The sequence below is a fragment of the Electrona antarctica genome (genome assembly GCF_951216825.1).
Source record: "Electrona antarctica genome assembly, contig: scaffold_221, whole genome shotgun sequence".
In the NCBI taxonomy this organism is placed as follows: Eukaryota; Metazoa; Chordata; class Actinopteri; order Myctophiformes; family Myctophidae; genus Electrona; species Electrona antarctica.
In genome coordinates, this window is record NW_027637261.1 from 44,559 (window position 1) to 69,432 (window position 24,874).

Consider the following 24,874-nt stretch of genomic DNA (forward strand, 5'->3'; position numbering starts at 1 on the left):
GGGGAGAGGTGGTGGAGTTTTGAGGGTCCAATGGAGTTAAGAGGTTTTGTCCAAAGCACTTTTTACCACTTTCCATTGGTTCAATATTTTCGAAACAACACACAGACGTAAAGGGTGTTTATGCCAAAAAAAATCAAAAACCTAAAAAATTGAGTTATGAGGTTTCCTCCCGACAGCAACGACAAAAAAAACAAAACAGATTCAGTCTCTCTCATAAAATATGTTTGCCTCACACACAAAACATACCGTGGCATGCATATGGTTTCTTGTTAAGTTGGGGAGAGAGTGTCCAATCATGGCCCCGAAAATTCAATTAAAACTGATTCAATTTTGTTATTCTCTTCTCCAGGGAGCAGAGCTGCCTGCATGCCGCTTCTCGCTGCCTGGCTTCTGGCCGAACAATGGACTGAAACACGGAGAACAACAATGGACTGAAACACGGAGAACAACAATGGACTGAAACACGGAGAACAACAATGGACTGAAACACGGAGAACAACAATGGACTGAAACAGCACGGAGAACAACAATGATAGCCTGCAGCCATAACGGTTAAGTAAACAATTGTGGGGGTTTACTGTCCACCGGACAGCGAGCTCATCTCTGGAAACTATATTGAGTGTAAAAATTACAAAGGCTACAGCTGAGACTTCTTTGGGCACGATCCGCTGGTCACTGTATATGGTTTACATACAGCGCCCTCGCGGCACTGCTTACTGCTCAGCGGGGTGTAAAAAAAGAAATACAAAATAAATGCATTTTTATAGCGCTTTTCCAAGTGCTCAAAGCGCTTTACAATGGTCCATTCATTCATACATTGGGAGGTGAACAGTCGACGCCAGCGTCCTCACTTCCCACATTCACACACCGACGGTGACGAGCTCACAGCCTCACACCGACCGACTCATTGGAGGCAGTGTGGGGTTCAGTGTCTTGCCCAAGGACACTTCCACATGTGGACAGGAGGAGCCGCCGGGATTCGGTCCGCCGACCCAGGGTCTCATTGGACGACCTGCTCTACCTCCTGAGACACCTTACTATAGCGCGTCAAATCTCCACGTGACGTGTAATTGTACGCGTGTGTGCGCTTGTCCATGTGTACCGTATAGCATGAGGATGTTGTGGTGAATGTCATCTAGGATGTGTGTACGCGTGTGTGTGCGTGCGTGCGTGCGTGACTTTGCGCTCCGTGTGCACGTGCACCAAGGGGCTCTGAGTGACTTATCTGGGACGGCACACATCAGAGGCAACAACAGCGGTAGAAATTCAATTTCCTGGTGACTACAGAAGGCGCGGGTGAGAACTGAGAGCCGAGAGCGTGACTGAACAGGTGTGACTGCAAAGATTTCCTTTAATATAGGCGAGATCACAGGGAGTGAGAGAGAAAAAGTGCTTTCTTGCTGACATTGTTTCATTTTTTCTTTGGGCCCGTGCGTGCGTGCGTGCGTGCCTGCGTGTGTGCGTTTGTGTCGTTGTGTGCTGCGACTGTAGCAGCTGAATTCAGCAGATATTGGGGTGAGGGCTGTAGTGGGGGGAGGGCTGTGGTGGGGAGGAGTGGGGGGAGAGCTGTACTAGTGTCGCTCAAAACCAGAGGGAGAACAAGAGTTGGGAGCACAGAAAGGGAAAACAAAGGAAAGAGGTAACATCATGAATTAAGAAATGGAGGTGGGGGGAGGGGAGGGGAGGGGAGGGGAGGGCAGAGGAGGGGAGGGGAGGGGGGAGCAAAGACATGACGACAGAGAGAAAACAAAAGGAAGCGCAATGGAAAGCGGAAGCAACAGAGATGAACATAAAGAGAGTATGTGAAGGGGAGAATTATGGGCTAATGTGTGTGCGTGCGTACGTACGTGCGTGCGTGCGTACGTGCGTATGTGCGTATGTGTTGGAGGAGACCACAGGCGCACGTGGCTGCAAGGGGTGACACTGTCCCACTTTCATGTTCAACCAACCCACCACCACCAGCACAGGGTCCCATGATTAATGAGAACTCTTCACAAGCACCGACTGCCAGCTCTTTGAGTTGCGCACACACACACACACACACACACACACACACACACACACACACACACACACACACACACACACACACACACACACACACACACACACACACACACACACACACACACACACACACACACACACACACACACACACACACACACAGTGGTGGAAGGTTACTACATTGACTTACTTCTACTCCACGACATCTATTTGACAACTTTTTTCATTATCACTACAAAACATGCATTAAACACTTCAGCCCTATATATACACAGTGGGCGGGAAAACAAGGAGGGTTAACCACACCCCTTGAGGCAAAACCACACCCCTCGGGGGAGTGGCCCCCAAAGGTACCTCTGAGCCAGTGATGGGCCCGCATGGGTACCTCCGAGGTCAGAACGAAGGTACCCTACTGTACATTTTGGCCATTTGAAAATAGCAGATCTACAAGCTCACAATGGGTCTTGAAGATCTGCTATCTTCAAAAGATGTTGTTTTTGAGTGGTGTAAACCACTCCTACAACTGGCTTTGTTAGTGCAGAAAAAATGAGCATGGTTGCTATGTTCACCCTGTTCACCCGGGTGTGATTTCATTACTAACGCTTTGTTAGTGCAGAAAAAATGAGCATGGTTGCTATGTTCACCCTGTTCACCCGGGTGTGATTTCATTACGTCAGACATGATTTCATTACGTCAGACAGGCTATATAACACCACTCAGTTCACACGGGTGTGATTTTTTTTATACATTTGAAAACTTGACATGGGACATTCTGCACAGTGAGTTACTTTCTACTTGTTGTACTTTTAAGTATACGTATTGATTCCAATAGAGCGTCGTAGTCCCGCCCTCTACCATGGACCAGGAAATTATTCTCCGTTAACAACTCACAACAACATAAACAACATTAAATTCACTTTGCCACTCGATCTGCCATTCACTTTATGCATGCGCATACCTTCTATTCTTTTATAGAGTACGAAATGAATTCCGGGACTTTTACTTGTAGAGGTCTAACGGGAGTATAGCATTGCAGTATTTATATTCCACAGCACAAAGGAATGCTCTGTTCCTCATTGTTCTCCCCCGTGGCCCAGGTTCAGGTTCAGTGTGCTGCCCCGTTTGTCCTGGTTCTGTCCGTGACAAACTGTTCTGGGACACGGTGGCATGGCGGCGTATCTAGGCCATGTGGCGGCGGCGGTATACGTGCATGTGGCGGGCGGCGGTATACGTGCATGGCGGTTCGGCCGCGTGCATGGCGAGTGAAAAGTGACGGGTGTTAAAAGTTCACTTTAGCCACAGCCACATCCATCCATCTTCAACCGCTTATCCGTAGTCGGGTCGCGGGGGCAACAGCTCCACCACATAGACCTCCGGACTTCCCTCTCCAGAGCAACATTAGTGACTTCCTCCTGGGGGATCCCGAGACGTTCCAAGGCCAGTGAGTAGTGACTTCCTCCTGGGGGATCCCGAGACGGTCCAAGGCCAGCGAGTAGTGACTTCCTCCTGGGGGATCCCGAGACGGTCCAAGGCCAGTGAGTAGTGACTTCCTCCTGGGGGATCCTGAGACGCTCCAAGGCCAGTGAGTCTTCCTCCTGGGGGATCCCGAGACGTTCCAAGGCCAGTGAGTCTTCCTCCTGGGGGATCCCGAGACGTTCTAAGGCCAGTAAGTCGATGTAATCCCTCCATCTGTGCCTTGGTCTGCCACGGCCACAGTGGGGGTATTATGTATTATTAATCATGCTTGGTCAACGAAGTGACCCCCCTTATCAAAACGGCGTGTCGCTGCAGGCTGGCACTTCATTATAGGATATCCTACGATTACACGCGGCAGAAAATGGACCCGACAGATCCCTGCGGGGCCGTTGTCAGAATAAAGCGGAATTCCACGATCTTGGCATACATTGGGTTAACACAATCAGTGCCGGGATTCCTTCAAAATAGAAGCTCTGGGGTGCCGGAAAGACATGGCAGCTTTTACTCTGATAGAGGGTATGCGCATGCATAAAGTGAGATCGACAGGCAAAGTGAGTTTAACATTGTTTAATGTCGTTTAATGCAATCAGACAGGACTTTTCTGTTTGAATGCATGGGCTGTCAAGGCCAGAAAGTAGTTTTCTGCCACTCAGTGGGTGTTCTTGCATAACATCCGGATTTGATGATGATGTCACGCGCATACCCTCTATAATAAGCATAGCCTTGACTTGGTACCGCACTTGGACTGGGATGGAGAGGAGAGTGAGTGTTTGTGTGTGCGGTGTTGGATTAGCTGGATGCTGGAAGCCGGGTGGCAGCCCGACTTTATATATTGCTTTTAGAGTTTGGTAAATTGTATTCTCCAGAAGTGTCTCCAATGCAATTACACTTTTCATTTTTGGCATTCCCCGTCTGTGGAATAAAACCCCAATTACTACTAGAAGGACCACATTACACGCGACTCACCTTAATAAGTACTTCAAGGCCGAAAACCCCATTGTCGCTCAGACAAAGACAGTCTCCTGCACATTAAGGCGTATTACTGGTATGTGTTTTTTGCCCAGTGTCTATGATGTCATGGACAGTGTCTATGATGTCATGGACAGTGTCTATGATGTCATGGACAGTGTCTATGATGTCATGGACAGTGTCTATGATGTCATGGATAGTTGGACACTGGGCTCACTTCCTTCCTGGACTACAATACCCATAATGCATGTGCGACGCGGTGTGGGCTTGTAGATCTGCTATTTTCAGCATGCAACCAAAGTGTAAAATCTGCCATTACATCAAGGCCTGTCAAAACACATTTTAGTCGACTAAAATCGTATGACATTTAGTCGACTAAAACTGGACTAACACTAGAACATTTCAGGTGACTAAAATGTGACTAAAAAACTAATAATAATAATAAAACTTTATTTGTATAGCACCTTTCATGACATGAAATGCAGCTCAAAGTGCTTTACACAAAAAAGGAAAAGAAAGGCAGGGCATAAACAATACAGTGAGGACATGAATAAATTATTTTTTAAAAAGACAAATAAATCAATTAAAAGCAAGGGTGTAGAAGTGGGTCTTGAGCTGAGCTTTAAAAATGTCTACAGAGGCTGCCTGTCGAAGGTACAGTGGGAGTTTGTTCCACGCCGTCGGCCCCTAGAAGCAAAAAGCTGCTTCCCCGTATTTTTTAGTTGCCATATTTTTAGGCAAAGCGAGCAGGCCAGCAGTGGAAGACCTTAGGGGGCGGTTTGGGACATATTTCGGCAGGCAGTCATGTAGGTAGGAAGGTGCGAGACCATTGAGAGCTTTATAAACAAGTAAAATAATTTTAAAATCAATCCTAAAAACAACCGGAAGCCAGTGCAATGAGGCCAAGACTGGAGTAATATGTTCTCTCATCTTAGTTCTAGTTAAGACTCTGGCTGCTGCATTTTGGACAAGTTGTAACCTTTCAGTTGTTTTCTTAGGCAATCCAGAAAAAAGTGCATTGCAGTAATCAAGCCGAGAAAAAACAAAGGCGTGGATTAGCGTTTTTGCATCGTCCAGTGACAAATAGGCTCTGATTCGTGCAATATTTCTAAGATGAAAAAAGGCAATCTTGGTAACATGATTAATGTGTGAATTAAAATTCAATTCAGAATCAATAATGATCCCCAAGTTCTTTACTGTACTGTTACTTTCTACAGTCAGGTTGCCAAGTCTGCTTATTAAAAAACGAAATGAAAATTATTCAAAAGACCTACGACTGAAAACTAAAATCACAATTTACTGTCAAAAACACCACAGCGCTGGAGCCTTCAGCAACCGGTTGCTTCTTGGCTCCTCCTCTGATCCTCCATGCCTGCCTCTTATCTGAGGACCATGGGGTTTTGACAGTGGCGTGCACAGATAGACACTAGGGGGTGCTAGAGCACCCCCTGCCCTTTTGGCAATGTGCCCTTTTTTGCCCTTTCTTTTTTTTGATTTTTCAAAAATAGCAGACCTACAAGTTCATAGCGCGCCACTCGGTGGCGCGCTATGAGCTTGTAGATCTGCTATTTTTCAATAGCTAAAGCATAACATAATGCTAACACCAAAAGGGGTTCCCGCCCAAAATAGATTAAGGCAACCGGCCGGTTCCACGCGCTGCACAAGGTGCCCTTTTTTAACTTGAGCACCTGCCCCTCTAAATGTCTGTGCACGCCACTGTGCCTCTTATCTGAGGACCATGGGGTTTTGATGTCGCCATTCATTCATTTAGCTTATCATCATCAGTCCCAGAGAGAGAATGTGCTCTGAGAGAGAGACACAGCACTGGCCCGCTGTGAGCTTGTAGATCTGCTATTTTTCAATAGCTATAGTATAATATAAAACATGCACCAAAAGGGGTTCCCGCCCAGAATGGGTTAATGCTGTGTGTCAATATAGATTGAGAACGCCCGGGGGCCTCATGCGGCCCCCCCCCCCATCTTCACTTAATGCGGCCCTCAGGTTAATATCAGAATACTGATAATATTATTGATTTGCAAACATTTACGCTTTAATTACTTCCATCTAAATTAAGTAGCTTAATGAGTAGTATTAAAAGGTTATTGTATTTTTGACGTCCAATGTAATTATAGTTCACATAAGTTAAAGGTGATATAGACAAGTTTTCAGCCAAAATTTAAAATATATATAAATTTATTTTTTGGGTCTTTTCCCTCTCTATCTTTCCCTATATTGTGATGCTGAGGTGTTCTCCTGCAACAGCACACTCCCCCTTTGCCTCCCTGTGGCTGAATGCACTGTTTATATCCACTACAGTTTACTAGACGGGACGTCGGGGGGGATTTCAACTTTTAGCCAATTGCAGCGCGAGGCTGTGGCGGTGTGTTCAACCCAGCAGTATTATAATGAAAACGCGATGCGATTTCATTGCAATGTATAATATTATCCCCATATCTTAGTTTCATCAACATTGTTCATGTGAAATAGTATGTTTATGATTTAATATGTAAGCCTATTGAAATTACCATATGAGAATCGCTATGTATAGGCATGGCATAGTTGGGTGGTGTGAAAACACCAGCAGCCGCAGCACCCCTAAGAACTCGGAGGATCCTAGAAGTCACAGAACGTCGGACCCCCGACCCCCCCCATAAAATCTCCTGGTTACATCAATATGATCGTTCATGTGGAGTGGGTTATATGTGCTTATTTGTTGAAATGGTGGAAGTGAGTATTAGTATCATGTCGCGGTTTGTCACCGCCGCGGCGACTGCCTGCCCCGGCCGGCTTGAAGCATGCATTCAACCCGTGCTCGCCAACGGTGACAGCCGTCGCGGATCATCATAGCGATTTTTCTTCATTGCAATGAATAACCGTGGACAGAATAGTTCACATGAACGATGCTGTAGTAGTGGCTGGGGCATTTGTGGGGCAATATATGTTTTATATGCACGATTACAAATAAAGGAGAATTGAATTGAGAGTCAGTGAGTCTCCTCCTCCCCTACTTCCTCATTTGCGGGACTCGTCGTGTGATATTGCGATTATGCTACAGTTATCCTTAAAACAACGTCAACTCAATGTCATTGTTGTAACTAAGATATCGATAGAAATTCATAATTTTTTAATGTCATATTTAGCCATACGAGCTCAATATCCATAGCGTCCCTCCCAGCAGCAACAACAATCCCATAGCCTGAAGTGACCTGGCTCGGCCAATAGAATGACAGGGGTGGAGCTATTTGAATTCTGTGTACAAACACTGAAAACTTGTCTATATCACCTTTAACATAACTACAATAAAAGGCATTTGAAATTAAATACAGTTTTAACTTTTTTTGGATTACAATTCAAAAATAGCAAAAAAGACTTAAATTCAATTAATCGCAATGCAACGCGTTTTGAGCTTTGAGTGTGTGTGTGTGTGTGTGTGTGTGTGTGTGTGTGTGTGTGTGTGTGTGTGTGTGTGTGTGTGTGTGTGTGTGTCTCTCTCCATTCGTCACTGTTGCTCTTTTTTTTCACGTTTATTTAACAGGGACACCAAAACAATGTGTCAGTTATGAAAACATGAAACCGCTTACAAAACAATACAGGCAGATGCATCTAATCTATATAATACTATATGCTATACTAATCATATTTTAAAACAAACTTACACAATACCCATTACTTGCTGTCTCAAACTGCAGGAAACATGTTTGGGATTGTAAATTACTAGAATTTCGCGGGCCTTTGGCCCGCTCATCCTAGCGCCATGCGATGCGTGGCAAATGGGAAGAAGGCAATGGCAACCCATGATGTTTTCATTTATGCATTTGCTTGGCAAGCGCAAAGTTGCCAAGCTGGCTGAGTGGCCCGGTTTGGTTTTGTGTATTTGCGTATGAAAGCGAGCATGGCAAGGCGCAGGAACAGTATACTGTACTGTACTGTGATGTAAGTCTTTGTACTGTACTCATGTGTACTGTACTGTTCTCTGTACTGTTGTTATTATAGTTGTTATTAGTGTTGTGTTCTTATTAGGGCCGGGACTTTAACGCGTTAATTGAGATCAATTAACTACAGAAAAATTAACGCGTTAAAAAAATTAACGCATTTTAATCGCACTATTTTTTTCACCGCGGAACGTTGTCACTGGACAGTTTTCAGATGGACCGGCGCACCACCCAGTTCACCGAGTGAAGTGTCCGTTGTTACAGGGAGTGGAAACCACCCCCCTTTAGAATGGTATGGCCCAGCAGCATTGGGGGAACAATAACACCACCAGACAGTTCACCAGACCGGGGGAAGCCGCTGAGATCACTTTGCTTGTCCCCGTGGATTGGAAATAGGATTTAAAAGGCTATCCGATGATAGCGTGGATTACAGCACAGTTGTGTGCAATTATTCAATAAAGAATTCGCATATCACCGAAGACCGCACCTCGTCAAGCCTCCAGTATCGGCTCGATGCGAAACATGTTGCATGTTGCCTAGCCTGGAAGCTAACGTCAACAACAGTAGCTCTGGTCCATAGCGTAGTTAGGACTCAGGAGGAGTTCTATGGTACTTAATTTGATCCTTTCCCCTCAGACCCACGGAAGTGCAGGCTGTGCAGCCCCTCGTTTTTAGCACAAAAAAATATGTGAAAGCCTACTTTCCTCCTTCTAACACTATGGATCAGAGCTAACGTTATTCCAACTACCAGTAGCAATTCAAGGACCCGACCAGATGACATGGTTTCTAACTAAACGGTTATGGCCAAATAAAATGTAAAATCTGTTAATGGCTGTTACTGTATGTCCACGGAAGAAACACAGAGGTGCTTTCTTATGGTCATGTCACATATTTGCTGCACCAAGCCCCCCCCAACCCTGTGGAATGCATTCCCCAAACTCTCAGAAACATGCCCCCACCATCCAAACCTTCAATATTGCTTTCCCCAGCTATTTCATCTATTTAATTCCTTAGTGTTTTTCCTCTAATAAAGTTGTTTTTGATTTATCATGTCCCCCTTGTAAAGCATTTTTGGGTACTCAGAAAAGCTCTATATAAATTATTAAATTTGAGATATTATAATTTATTACTACAAAAACAATGTTTTATTGCTTAAACTTATGTATTCACTATTCATTGATTCACTAGTATACCAAAATCCATTAAAAAAAATAGCTTTCTCACTGTTCTCGGGTCAAATAATGATATGCGATTAAAATGCGATTAATCGAGATTAATTAACTACAAAGCCTCTGATTAATTAGATTAAAATTTTTAATCGAGTCCCAGCTCTAGTTCTTATTTGTTTTATTATTATTATTATTACATGGATTAATATTCTGATGTGAGCTTTCTTGCTGTACTGTACTCATGTGTAGTACTGTTCTCTGTACTGTTGATATTATTGTTGTTATTAGTGTAGTGTTGTTATTTTTTATTATTATTATTATTGAAAGAGAGCATGGCAAGGCGCAGGAACAGTATACTGTACTGTACTGTAAGTCTTTGTACTGTACTGTACTGTACTCATGTGTACTGTACTGTACTGTACTGTTCTCTGTACTGTTATTAGTGTTGTGTTCTTATTTATTATTATTATTATTATTATTACATGGATTAATATTCTGATGTGAGCTTTTTTTCTGTACTGTACTGTACTCATGTGTACTGTACTGTTCTCTGTACTGTTGTTGTTGTTATTATTATTATTATTAGTGTATATTAGCGTTTTGTGGCGTGTGTGTGTGTGTGTGCGTGCGTGCCATTTCAGCTGCATCGCGAGGCGATCCAAAACCCCCCCCCCCCGCACACGCACGCACGCACGCACGCACGCACACACCACACACACACACACACACACACACACACACACACACACACACACACACACACACACACACACACACACACACACGTCTGCAGTGACACTGTGTTGTACACAGCTGTTTTGTGTTGCAGCGCGTTGTTGCAGCGTGCGCGTGTGCGTGTAGGTGTTGTTGTTCTTATCCATATATGCGCCTCGGTTCGTCCTGATTGTACGACGCCAGGTGTCGACGCGGTCGTGTTTGCATTATTGTAACTGTGTATGTAATCGCGGTGCTCTCCGTCCAAGTTAGAATCAGTGTAGAACCTGTGTTGTTGTTCTTCTTCTTCAACGTTTGGTTTCCGGCAGGCTGTACACTGTGTGTGTGTGCACGCGTGCGTGTGTGTGTGTGTGTGTACTGTGTAACTTCCGGTAGTGTTTCCGGAAGTGTGAAAGGTATCACGAAAAACACGTGGGTCACGTCAGTGGCGGCTGGTGACTTTTGTCCTCGAGAGGGCGCTATAAAAATATCAAGAAAACATGCACTATAGGTATCATCACATTCAATGGAAGGCTTTTAAAAATACCAAATAAACATGGCATTGCCAAACATGGCTAATTTCACTGCATTTTCCATGTAGATTGAGGCTACAGGTTTTGTTTTTTCATTGTCTTGTTGTTCCATTATGAAAATGAATTATTATCTTTACCTGGCTCCATGTGGCTCATCATTCATGTTTTTCTAGCGTCTATGGTGACTGTGTGTTAAACTATATGTCAAACTGTGTTGTGATGTTTATGCTGCCCCCAAGTGGTTTGTGGTGTGAATAACATTGATCGCACACATTTTGCGACCCAGTGGCTTCCTATGTGCATTACTCTTCAGTGCTGAGAGTCAAGGGCTACAGATGAACGCACAGCAACATGTGACACTCAGTAACCAATCAGAAACGTCACACAACGTAAACAACATGTGACATTTCATGGCAGCATAATACAACGTGGCAGCATAATACAACTTTTAATCACTGCCTTTGGTTAGTGGTTCCTTATATTATATAATATTTACGTTTTATTCAGGGGTTGTGCATGGTGGTGCGGCGCACCAGCGCCCCCTATGGACCGGCCGCCACTGGGTCACGTGGTGGGGTTGTGAGCCATTGGGAAGGGGTGATGTAGTGTTGCCAGGTCCACGTATTGTAAGCGAGTGGTAGTGTGTGTAAGTATAGGCTGTAGGCTGTAGGAAGTCAGGGTTTGCGGCCTTGTTTACATAGACGTGGCAACAATGTTGGCGGTGCAGCCAATGAAAAGAGGGGAATCACGGGATGCAGTGTTGCCAGGTCCGCGAATTGTAAGCGAGTTGTAAGTAGCGTGTTGAATGGCATTTTTTCTGGGCTTGTTTTCATAGACCTGGCAACATGTGAGTGTGTGCGTGCGGGGGTGTGGGTGCTTGGGGAGATATTGTTTGTTGTGAAGAGATACAATGCCGGCGTGGGTGTGGAAGGGAGGCAACGTTGGTGTCAGTGCAATGAGTGATGTTCCGCGGGTGGTGTTGAGGGTCGGCGTTCGGCGCGATATGAGGAGATAGCGGCCGAACGACGCGGAGGGTAAGTGTGTGACGTGCCTGCCGTGTGAGTGTAGTGTGTTGCAGTGTGTCAGTGACGTGTCAGTGATGTATGCAGTGTGTGACTTTGGGTCCCTTTTCCTGGGTTGGGTACAACTTCTCACTTGTATATATAGATATTTAACCAATTTTGGCCTGACGTCGAAATTTAAAAAAATGTCTTCTAAATCCTGACAGTTTTCTGAAATACTCATTTTTCTGTATCAGTGGTGCTCAATATTTCATGTCAAGGACCCCAAAAATGATATGTAATATGCAATATACAAGGGGGAGCAGAGAAAGAGAGAGGAGAGAAAGAAAGACAAGATGGAGGATGCAGGGGGAGACAAGAGAGTTATGTTGCGTTCACACTAGAGTTGTACTCTGGCCGAGAGGAGAGGAGAGGAGAGGAGGGGAGGGGAGGGGAGAGGAGAGGAGAGGAGAGGAGACGAGACGAGGGGAGGGGAGGGGAGGGGAGGGGAGAGGAGAGGAGAGGAGACGAGACGAGACGAGAGGAGGGGAGAGGAGGAGAGGAGAGGAGAGGAGAGGAGAGGAGAGATTGATCCTAAACGTAATTTACAGCAGAATAATCACGGACATGGCTCTCTCTCGCTCTCTCTGAGGTGTATTGGAGAACACTAAAGATGATGGACCTTCTCTCTCTCTCTCTGTCTGCACTGTAGTCTCTCACTCACTCTCTCTCTGTCTGCACTGTAGTCTCTCACTCACTGACTCAGACTCACACACATATGCATGCACACACGCACACACGTTCACATACAAATACATGCTCAGACATAAGAGGGGGCCAATTACACACGCACTCACTCACTCACACACGCACGTGCGTGCGAACGCACACACGCAAACCCCTGTACAGTGAAATAGAGGATGGAGGCTATTACTCACCTATGGAGACTATAGACGGACGGACGGACGCACGCACGCACGGACGCACGCACGCACGCACGCATGCACACATGCACGCACGCAAACACACTCTATAACGCAGTTGGATTGAGTCAATTACACAGCACATACTCATTCGCTCACCCACGCACGCACGCACGCACGCACGCACGCACGCACGCACGCACGCACGCACGCACGCACGCACGCACGCACGCACGCACAGTCATCACACACTTCTGTCTGAGGAGAGGAGGAGGCAGCCAATTACAGTCAGCAGGGAGGAGAATGGCGTTTTAACTGCGCCCCGCCCCCCACTCCTATCCCCGCCAGCCAGGTCACTGTACTGCCCCCCCCCCCCCCCCCCCCCCCCCAACCCATTCGCATTAGCATGGGAGCTAAATGGCTGGCAGGGGATGTAAGCTTCACGTAAGACCACAGCGTTTATGGGCATTAGCATATATAAGCCGTGGCTGCGGGTTTATATATAAACGACACGGTGAGAGCTTGTAGATCAGCTATTTCCGTGGGGCGCAACCCAGCACTCTTTAGCTAGTGGAGATGCAGGTGTAACGACATGGATTTAGAAACAAATTTGTTCAACGCAAAATACTGTGTTCAAGTTCAGGAGACTTTGGGGAAAAAAAGCTATTCTCCTGAACGCTGCCTTCCTTCCAGTATGGCATGGAATGGAGAGGAGAGGAGAGGAGAGGAGAGGAGAGGAGGGGAGGGGAGGGGAGGGGAGGGGAGGGGAGGGGAGGGGAGGGGAGGGGAGAGGAGAGGAGAGGAGGGGAGGGGAGAGGAGAGGAGAGGAGAGGAGAGGAGAGGAGAGGAGAGGGATTTTGCATTTCTTCCACCATGTAGTAAACACTGCATTCGTGGTCTGGTTTAAGGGCAGTTGTTTTACAGACGGGTAAAAGGGCAGGGGCTGGCCCTGGGCCGTAGCTCAGTGGTCCAGGCACCTTGGCTGGTAATCCAGTCTGGCAGTGTGCCGCGGGTTCGACTCCCGATCCCGACGGCCTTTACTGCATGTCTCCCCCCCCCCCCCCCCCCCCATCTCTCTCCCCGTTTCCTGTCAGCCTACTGTCTGTCCCTCCATAAAAAATATAAAATAAAGGCGAAAGCCACACAAAAAAAACATTTTAAAAAGGGCAGGGGCTGAAGCCCCCTTTGATGTCTATGTGTGCAACTGTCCCTGTTGAAGTGGTTCAAAGCTATAAGTCCTCCTCAGGTCCAGATGGATTAATGGCGGCCGGCCAGCCTTTCCCAAGGTGTTATTATTATTATTATTACACACATGAGGTAGCCGACGAGAAGGCTGAGACATCTATACTGAGGTGATGATTTGAGAGCGAGCGCACGCACGCACGCACGCACGCACGCACGCACGCACGCACGCACGCACGCACGCAAATGTATAACCTATTCCACGTGGCGAGTCGTATAAGGATGGAAAGTTAGTTTAGCGGCGAGAGGCTGATTAGGCTAAGCTTCCCAGCGAGCACATTAAAGTCTGGGCTCGACGACTGTTACCATGACAACCCATGGCTCTGTTTGACAAGTCCTGCATGCCAGCGTCATCCCACTGCTCTGACACTCAATCATTCTCTTTCTTCGCCTGCCGATCCGCTAGCCACTTAATAGTCTATACGTCTACACTTAGTCAAACGGGCAATCAAGCGCTCCCCTTCCCCAGTACAGCTACAAGCGCTCCCCTTCCCCAGTACAGCTACAAGCGCTCCCCTTCCCCAGTACAGCTACAAGCGCTCCCCTTCCCCAGTACAGCTACAAGCGCTCCCCTTCCCCAGTGCAGCTACAAGCGCTCCCCTTCCCCAGTACAGCTACAAGCGCTCCCCTTCCCCAGTACAGCTACAAGCGCTCCCCTTCCCCAGTACAGCTACAAGCGCTCCCCTTCCCCAGTACAGCTACAAGCGCTCCCCTTCCCCAGTACAGCTACAAGCGCTCCCCTTCCCCAGTACAGCTACAAGCGCTCCCCTTCCCCAGTACAGCTACAAGCGCTCCCCTTCCCCAGTACAGCTACAAGCGCTCCCCTTCCCCAGTACAGCTACAAGCGCTCCCCTTCCCCAGTACAGCTACAAGGCTGCAGGATCAGCTGGGAATGATATGAAGTGATTGAAGGTGTGGATTATCGGTGAAATTTACAACGGTCACGTGACGGTATTACCAGCCAATCAGAATCAAGTATTGGGACTAACTGTTTTAGAATTTACCTTTTTAGCATTGTTACTATGGAGAGCCTCCGTCCCCACCAGCTATGGGATTTTTAAATCCCCATGCCACCTAGTGGCAGTAATAAAGTCAACTTAGTAGCAAAAGCTTTTTTAGTTTTTCGCCAGAAAAACATCACTTTCAGAAGCTTCAGCCCCTTTAAAGGGGCATTCCACTCATTTTCAACATTTTACTATGTCATTAATATACCTTAGAGCTGTTGTGTGGAAATAATAAAAAAGTTCCCCCATTCTGTGTTTCGTAGAACTAGAGGTCTGAAAAAAATCATTAACATGGTGAAACACATCTTGATGATGTCATCAAGATGTGTTTCACCATGTTAATGGTTTTTGTCATAATTACAGTTCTAGGAAACACAGAATGGGGGGACTTTTTTTTATTATTTCCACACAACAGCTCTAAGGTATATTAATGACATAGTAAAATGTTGAAAATGGGTGGTTTTCCCCTTTAACTGAATCTGAAACCCCATTTGATGAGCTGTCTGTCATTCCTCTGTTCTTCTACACTATGGTTGTTTGATCTTCTTCTGGCAGGGTGTGCGTGCAACGTGCGTGCGCGCGTGCGTGCGTGCGTGCGTGCGTGCGTGCGTGCGTCTGTTTCTCAGCGTCCAGAGCCTTGTAAGCTACGTTGTAAACCCGTCCCTGGTTAGTGTCTCTGACAGCTGGGAGACTCTGCCAATTTAGATTCTCCTTCAAGAGCCAAAGATGCTCTATTTCCTAATTTATGTCCTGGTTTTGTTGTAACAATGTTCCTCTCATCTCTCTCTCTCTCTCAGTCTCATTATCTCTCTCTTCATTCTAGCCGTCTGTCTCTCTTCCATGCCTTTGTCTCGTGTCGTTTCAAACCACCTTTCTCTTCCTGTCTCTCAGTCTAAACAGAGGTTATCTGGAGGTGGGATATTATCCACGCTTCTCTCTCTCTCTCTCTCTCTCCTTACATAACCATTCAAGCCTGAGGGCCAGACCCCTCCCACACACACACACACACACACACACACACACACACACACGCGCGCGCGTGCCGTGCACACGCACACATTGCCGCCAGTTGCATTCCTCTGCCATATCATGAACTGCCACCGGGCAGCATGTCATGGTGTCTCCCAGAGAAGATCGTTGGTGTTGTCAGGCAGAAACTTTGTAACGCTAAGAGCTTAATGTAGGTCTGCTATTTTTGAAAAATCGTGAAAATGTGGCACAAATCTTTGAATATATATTCTTTCAGAGTGAATGTTTTTTGACATGTAATTGTTTGAGAACCAATGAAACAGAAACATAAGATTTTTCAGAAAACTGTCAGGGTTTAGAAGACATAACGCGTCCAATGATTTTTTGAGTGGTGTAAACCACTCCTACAACTGGCTTTGTTAGTTTACGTGTCTGTCTGTTCGTACCAAAAAATGAGCATGGTTGCTATGGTCACCCAGTTCAAACGGGTGTGATTTCATTACGTCAGACATTACGTCAGACCACAGCTGATCAGTCTATATAAGACCTTACACCACTCAGTTCACACGGGTGTGATTTTTTTTAATACATCTTGAAAAAAAAGTGTGGAATAACATTTTAAAGGTTTCATAACATTAATTTTCCTTTTAGGTTTTATGTCCTCAATTAAAGCCAAAAACCCTGAACATTCAGTGGACTTTCTGTGGTCTGGGGTTTTCTCTGGGGTTTGGAAGCCTTTTGAGCTGCAATGAAAACAGGCAAAACAGTGAAAACTGTGACATCTGCTGGCAAATCCCCATTGACTTATATAGGATTTGCAGGTTGTGACGTCACAAACGGCAGGAAAATCGTTTGAGCCACAAAACCCCAGACCACAGAAAATCTACTGAATGTTAAAAAGCTCAGGTTTTTTTGGGTGCCATTGAGCTCAGAAAACAAACAAAATTAAGAAGAAATACAAAAATACAAAAACTTTTTTTGTAAGGGGGGTCCCTGTGACCTGTAAGGGGGGTCCCTGTGACCTGTCACAACATGTTTTCAGATGGGGGGTCTGCAGGTCCTTGTTGTCCTTGATGTGACAAACTCCATCATGGCGCGTAGCACTTGCCCTAGCCCCTTAGATAGCATTTGATACAGACTTATAGCATGTTACAGTACGTAGACAGCACTATAATGTAGCACTTTATAGTATATATGTAGTATAGTATAGTATATGTATAGTTTTTATGTATGTGATGTATTGCCGTGCTTTCTGTTCTTGCTTAATGTAAATCCCTCTGGATTAAGAGCGTCTGATAAATGCCTAAATTGTAGTAGAAATGATGGAGAAGCACTGCTACAACACTTAGGAAGCACGCCCAAATAAGAACCACTGCTACAACACTTAGGAAGCACGCCCAAATAAGAACCACTGCTACAACACGTAGGAAGCACGCCCAAATAAGAACCACTGCTACAACACTTAGGAAGCACGCCCAAATAAGAACCACTGCTACAACACTTAGGAAGCACGCCCAAATAAGCAAGTACACTTTAGAAACAATAAGCTCCAAAGAACACAACCCGCAACTACCAATAGTTTTAAGCCAAAAAATATAAAAACAACCAGATATGCTCCTAATAAGCAGACGTTGCAGCACACAGCCCCACCTGAACCCTAGATACACACAGCCCCACCTGAACCCTAGATACACACAGCCCCACCTGAACCCTAGATACACACAGCCCCACCTGAACCCTAGAGCACACAGCCCCACCTGAACCCTAGATACACACAGCCCCACCTGAACCCTAGATACACACAGCCCCACCTGAACCCTAGATACACACAGCCCCACCTGAACCCTAGATACACACAGCCCCACCTGAACCCTAGATACACACAGCCCCACCTGAACCCTAGATACACACAGCCCCACCTGAACCCTAGATACACACAGCCCCACCTGAACCCTAGATACACACAGCCCCACCTGAACCCTAGATACACACAGCCCCACCTGAACCCTAGATACACACAGCCCCACCTGAACCCTAGAGCACACAGCCCCACCTGAACCCTAGATACACACAGCCCCACCTGAACCCTAGAGCACACAGCCCCACCTGAACCCTAGATACACACAGCCCCACCTGAACCCTAGATACACACAGCCCCACCTGAACCCTAGAGCACACAGCCCCACCTGAACCCTAGATACACACAGCCCCACCTGAACCCTAGATACACACAGCCCCACCTGAACCCTAGATACACACAGCCCCACCTGAACCCTAGATACACACAGCCCCACCTGAACCCTAGATACACACAGCCCCACCTGAACCCTATAGCACACAGCCCCACCTGAACCCTAGATACACACAGCCCCACCTGAACCCTAGATACACACAGCCCCACCTGAACCCTAGATACACACAGCCCCACCTGAACCCTAGATACACACAGCCCCACCTGAACCCTAGAGCACACAGCCCCACCTGAACCCTAGATACACACAGCCCCACCTGAACCCTAGATACACACAGCCCCACCTGAACCCTAGATACACACAGCCCCACCTGAACCCTAGATACACACAGCCCCACCTGAACCCTAGATACACACAGCCCCACCTGAACCCTAGAGCACACAGCCCCACCTGAACCCTAGATACACACAGCCCCACCTGAACCCTAGAGCACACAGCCCCACCTGAACCCTAGATACACACAGCCCCACCTGAACCCTAGATACACACAGCCCCACCTGAACCCTAGACACAGCCCCACCTGAACCCTAGAGCACACAGCCCCACCTGAACCCTAGATACACACAGCCCCACCTGAACCCTAGAGCACACAGCCCCACCTGAACCCTAGAGCACACAGCCCCACCTGAACCCTAGAGCACACAGCCCCACCTGAACCCTAGATACACACAGCCCCACCTGAACCCTAGAGCACACAGCCCCACCTGAACCCTAGATACACACAGCCCCACCTGAACCCTAGAGCACACAGCCCCACCTGAACCCTAGATACACACAGCCCCACCTGAACCCTAGAGCACACAGCCCCACCTGAACCCTAGATACACACAGCCCCACCTGAACCCTAGAGCACACAGCCCCACCTGAACCCTAGATACACACAGCCCCACCTGAACCCTAGAGCACACAGCCCCACCTGAACCCTAGAGCACACAGCCCCACCTGAACCCTAGAGCACACAGCCCCACCTGAACCCTAGAGCACACAGCCCCACCTGAACCCTAGAGCACACAGCCCCACCTGAACCCTAGATACACACAGCCCCACCTGAACCCTAGAGCACACAGCCCCACCTGAACCCTAGAGCACACAGCCCCACCTGAACCCTAGAGCACACAGCCCCACCTGAACCCTAGATACACACAGCCCCACCTGAACCCTAGAGCACACAGCCCCACCTGAACCCTAGATACACACAGCCCCACCTGAACCCTAGATACACACAGCCCCACCTGAACCCTAGAGCACACAGCCCCACCTGAACCCTAGAGCACACAGCCCCACCTGAACCCTAGAGCACACAGCCCCACCTGAACCCTAGAGCACACAGCCCCACCTGAACCCTAGAGCACACAGCCCCACCTGAACCCTAGAGCACACAGCCCCACCTGAACCCTAGATACACACAGCCCCACCTGAACCCTAGATACACACAGCCCCACCTGAACCCTAGATACACACAGCCCCACCTGAACCCTAGATACACACAGCCCCACCTGAACCCTAGATACACACAGCCCCACCTGAACCCTAGATACTTTATGAACCACAGCCCCACCTGAACCCTAGATACTTTATGAACCATAGAAAATAATGATCTTAACTGTCTTCATGGGGACTAAAGATCCCCCCTGGTCCACAAAGATAGTACATGTACAAAACAACACGCACGCACGCACGCACGCACGCACGCACGCACACGCACACGCACGCACACACACGCACACACACACACACGCACAGCCCCAACTGAGCCAAACTCGCCCTGTCTAGCCAGAAGCTTTACTGCAGTATTTACTGATCTGTTACAGCCAAGCTCTGCAAAACATATGATTTCATACACACACGCACACGCACGCACGCACACACACACACACACACACACACACACACTGCAGTGCAACCCCACGCATGCACACACACACTCTCTGTGCAGCCCCCAGGTGGCCTGGGGTGGATGTTTGGACACACGTCAGGGTGGAGAAAACAGGAGAAAGCTGATCCCTGCTGTATGAGAGCCATGTACACCACCCCAAATAACCTGAACCCCACGCACGCACGCACGCACGCACGCACGCACGCACGCACGCACGCACGCACGCACGCACGCACCCACGCACGCACGCTCTGCTGAAGCAGCTAACTCCACCACCTCTCATGCAAGTAATTGACAATATATTAACTCACAACACCAACTTTGATGAGGCAGTATTGCTTTGTTTTCAAAATATAAGGTTTTCTTATAATTTCCTGAAAATTGTATATTTTTTCATTTCCTGATAAATTAAAAAAATTGGAGTTAGGTGGTTTCTTCCCGACAGCTTTGAATCTTTGAATTATTTAGATTTCTTTAGTTCTTTACATGAATCTTGTACAACTGTTCTGAGGCCTAGGGGTTTACTGCCAGTAACATGCATGAAAGAACAACACCGTTCATAAAAGAGTATTTCTTTCAATACTCAGAGACAACTAAATTACAATAAATACAAAGTGGCTTAAGTGCGTGGCTCTGTGAGCGCTGGATGAATGAACAGTTACATTGAGATGAACAGAACGAACAAACAAAAGGAAGGTGAGAATGGCAAGACGAACAACACTGACTCAACACCCTGACAAACATACAAATACTCATTTATTACTACTAATCGAACATAATAACTAATACACCCCCCACCCTAAGAGAGAGCGGCGCCCACATCAATTTGGGCGTTGTTGGCATGGAGAGGTTTTGAGAGCTACTGCTCTAACATAGTAAAATCACACACTGTAAATAGATTACAGTACTTGAATGAATATGTGGCACTTGGTTGCTTTCTTTCTTCTGCCACTGCAAGTCAGGGCCCAATCCTGGAGGGCAGAGCGCACGCACGGTGCGCACATTCCCTCTCTACGTCTGATGTGAGCTGAGGACAATGGAACGACAGAGGAGGAGGAGAGAAAGACATGGGGAGGAGGAGGAGTGGAGGAGGAGGAGGAGTGGAGGAGAACACAGTGATTTATGGCGAGTCATAAAAATGTGTTGTGGATGAATCCAGAGTGAAGCCTCAGAGGATGAATGGCAGGTCACTGGAGGGAGGGGGGGGGGGTGGGGGGGGGGGGGTGCAATCTCTTGCCATGTTTCAACATTCTCCCGAGGTGCGTTTCTGTGCGTGCGTGCGTGCGTGCGTGCGTGCGTGTGTGCGTGCGTGCGTGCGTGCGTGCGAGAGAGTTTTGTTCTCAACCTTTCTAGCCTCTCCAAGGTGTCTCTGCCAACTCCAAAGCGCTGGGAGAGTTTCTACAGATCCCCAAGTCAGAGAGAGATGGTAGAGAGAGATAGAAGCTAAGGGAGAGAAAGAGACAGAATGTGTGTGTGTGTGTGTGTGTGTGTGTGTGTGTGTGTGTGTGTGTGTGTCATGCACGTAAAGCGATGAAAACCTTTTTGCAGCAAGACAGCAATAAACTACTGACTCACGCGCGCACACCCACGTGCACGCGCACACACACAGCTCGCCAGGGAGACGCATGGCCTCTGACACCTGCAGGGAAAAAGGTGTGTTTCCAGGAATCATCTCTACAGGGAACTGTTCCAGTTACACACACACACACACACACACACACACACACACACACACACACACACACACACACACACACACACACACACACACACACACACACACACACACACACACACACACACACACAGTTTAGCAATTTATTTATGTCCACACACAGGGAAAGCATACAGGAACACAAATATTTTAGGTGCAGTAAAGGTTACATTCACAAACTCATGGATATGTCCTCATGATATAACACACATCACTCAGCACTCCTTGGGCACAAGCAGTGGCAGCTCCGCCATAAAGGGCAGCAGAGATGGCACACTTTGCCAGCCTTGCATGCCTTGTCTTTGGGCGAGCATCCCAAGTTGTCGAAACCCTCTGACAACCAGTCCGTGGGTATTTCCTAACCCTAGGCTGGATCACCATAGGAAACAAAGTTCTTAGTCTTGCACCGTTGCTTGGTGTTAAAGCGCTCTCTGTAGTTGTTCTCATGCATGTGCCTGGAAGTCGACCCATTGCTATTCCGGGGTTAGTCCGACAGCGGACGGACATACCGCTGGAAAGCCGCCGGGTCTATATTGCCTCTCTTCCCAGTAAGCTGTTCATGGGAGGGGCCGTCAGGTAGAGAGGTAGAGGAGGGGCCGTCAGGTAGAGAGGTAGAGGAGGGGCCGTCAGGTAGAGAGGTAGAGGAGGGGCCGTCAGGTAGAGAGGTAGAGGAGGGAGGGGCCGTCAGGTAGAGAGGTAGAGGAGGGGCCGTCAGGTAGAGAGGTAGAGGAGGGGCCGTCAGGTAGAGAGGTAGAGGAGGGGCCGTCAGGTAGAGAGGTAGAGGAGGGGCCGTCAGGTAGAGAGGTAGAGGAGGGGTCGTCAGGTAGCGAGGTAGAGGAGGGGCCTTCAGGTAGAGAGGTAGAGGAGGGGCCGTCAGGTAGAGAGGTAGAGGAGGGGCCGTCAGGTAGAGAGGTAGAGGAGGGGCCGTCAGGTAGAGAGGTAGAGGAGGGGCCGTCAGGTAGAGAGGTAGAGGAGGGGCCGTCAGGTAGAGAGGTAGAGGAGGGGCCGTCAGGTAGAGAGGTAGAGGAGGGGTCGTCAGGTAGCGAGGTAGAGGAGGGGCCGTCAGGTAGAGAGGTAGAGGAGGGGCCGTCAGGTAGAGAGGTAGAGGAGGGGCCGTCAGGTAGAGAGGTAGAGGAGGGGCCGTCAGGTAGAGAGGTAGAGGAGGGGCCGTCAGGTAGAGAGGTAGAGGAGGGGCCGTCAGGTAGAGAGGTAGAGGAGGGGCCGTCAGGTAGAGAGGTAGAGGAGGGGTCGTCAGGTAGCGAGGTAGAGGAGGGAGGGGCCGTCAGGTAGAGAGGTAGAGGAGGGGCCGTCAGGTAGAGAGGTAGAGGAGGGGCCGTCAGGTAGAGAGGTAGAGGAGGGGCCGTCAGATAGAGAGGTAGAGGAGGGAGGGGCCGTCAGGTAGAGAGGTAGAGGAGGGGCCGTCAGGTAGAGAGGTAGAGGAGGGGCCGTCAGGTAGAGAGGTAGAGGAGGGAGGGGCCGTCAGGTAGAGAGGTAGAGGAGGGGCCGTCAGGTAGAGAGGTAGAGGAGGGGCCGTCAGGTAGAGAGGTAGAGGAGGGGCCGTCAGGTAGAGAGGTAGAGGAGGGGCCGTCAGGTAGAGAGGTAGAGGAGGGGCCTTCAGGTAGAGAGGTAGAGGAGGGGCCGTCAGGTAGAGAGGTAGAGGAGGGGCCGTCAGGTAGCGAGGTAGAGGAGGGGCCGTCAGGTAGAGAGGTAGAGGAGGGGCCGTCAGGTAGCGTTGACTGGTGGTAGATTCCACTGGTGAATAGTGCCTTCTTGTATGCAAGTTATATAGTCCACAGAAATTGCAAATGCATCCATGCACCTACTACATTGACGATGGTAGTTACAACGGAGCAGTTTAACGTCATGCCCAGCACACACACACACACACACACACTTACTTTACGCTGAGGCCGTCCCACAGACACAACTAAACAGACACACACGCTTTACGTTGACAGACACAACTAAACAGACACACAGGCTTTACGTTGACAGACACAACTAAACAGACACACACGCTTTACGTTGACAGACACAACTAAACTAATACAGACACACACGCTTTACGTTGACAGACACAACTAAACTAATACAGACACACACGCTTTACGTTGACAGACACAACTAAACTAATACAGACACACACGCTTTACGTTGACAGACACAACTAAACTAATACAGACACACACGCTTTACGTTGACAGACACAACTAAACTAATACAGACACACACGCTTTACGTTGACAGACACAACTAAACTAATACAGACACACACGCTTTACGTTGACAGACACAACTAAACTAATACAGACACACACGCTTTACGTTGACAGACACAACTAAACTAATACAGACACACACGCTTTACGTTGACAGACACAACTAAACTAATACAGACACACACGCTTTACGTTGACAGACACAACTAAACTAATACAGACACACACGCTTTACGTTGACAGACACAACTAAACTAATACAGACACACACGCTTTACGTTGACAGACACAACTAAACTAATACAGACACACACGCTTTACGTTGACAGACACAACTAAACTAATACAGACACACACGCTTTACGTTGACAGACACAACTAAACTAATACAGACACACACGCTTTACGTTGACAGACACAACTAAACTAATACAGACACACACGCTTTACGTTGACAGACACAACTCAAACTAAGCACGACATTAAAGTCACAGTCATGTAATATAATTGATCATATCGTTGCTGACGAGCAGAAACCTTGTGCCTCCAAATTTCCCACTTTTTATGATATTTTTGGGGCGTGTTGTGAGCCTGTATATTGGCTATTATTTGTGACCAGATTTGACTGAGAGCCTGCCATTCGCAAATTACAGCTTTTCACCAGAAGAGAAAAACTTTGTTTTCCTTCAAAATGAGTATAGCACAGGCAGACTCTTCACATACTAGAGCATGTCTGAAATAAGTGTCAGAGCTGAAATAGACATGTAAATATGAAATAAATGCTTAAACATGTAGGTGGGTGTAATGTTAGAGACCACAGAAGACATGTAAATATGAAATAAATGCTTAAACATGTAGCTGGGTGTAATGTTAG

At 47.7% G+C, this 24,874-nt stretch overlaps 1 protein-coding gene across 1 annotated transcript in view; it reads right to left on the reverse strand.

Moving 5' to 3' along the window:
- Positions 1–313: 313 nt before the first annotated feature.
- LOC306919025 (uncharacterized protein) overlaps positions 314–24,874 on the reverse strand; it is a gene marked incomplete at its 3' end in the record, with an annotated part of 56,437 nt that continues 31,876 nt past the window's right edge. Inside the window, exon 2 of the mRNA XM_079531874.1 lies at positions 314–406. Coding sequence (XP_079388000.1) covers positions 314–406 — 93 coding nt within the window. The remainder of the gene's footprint in view (positions 407–24,874) is intronic.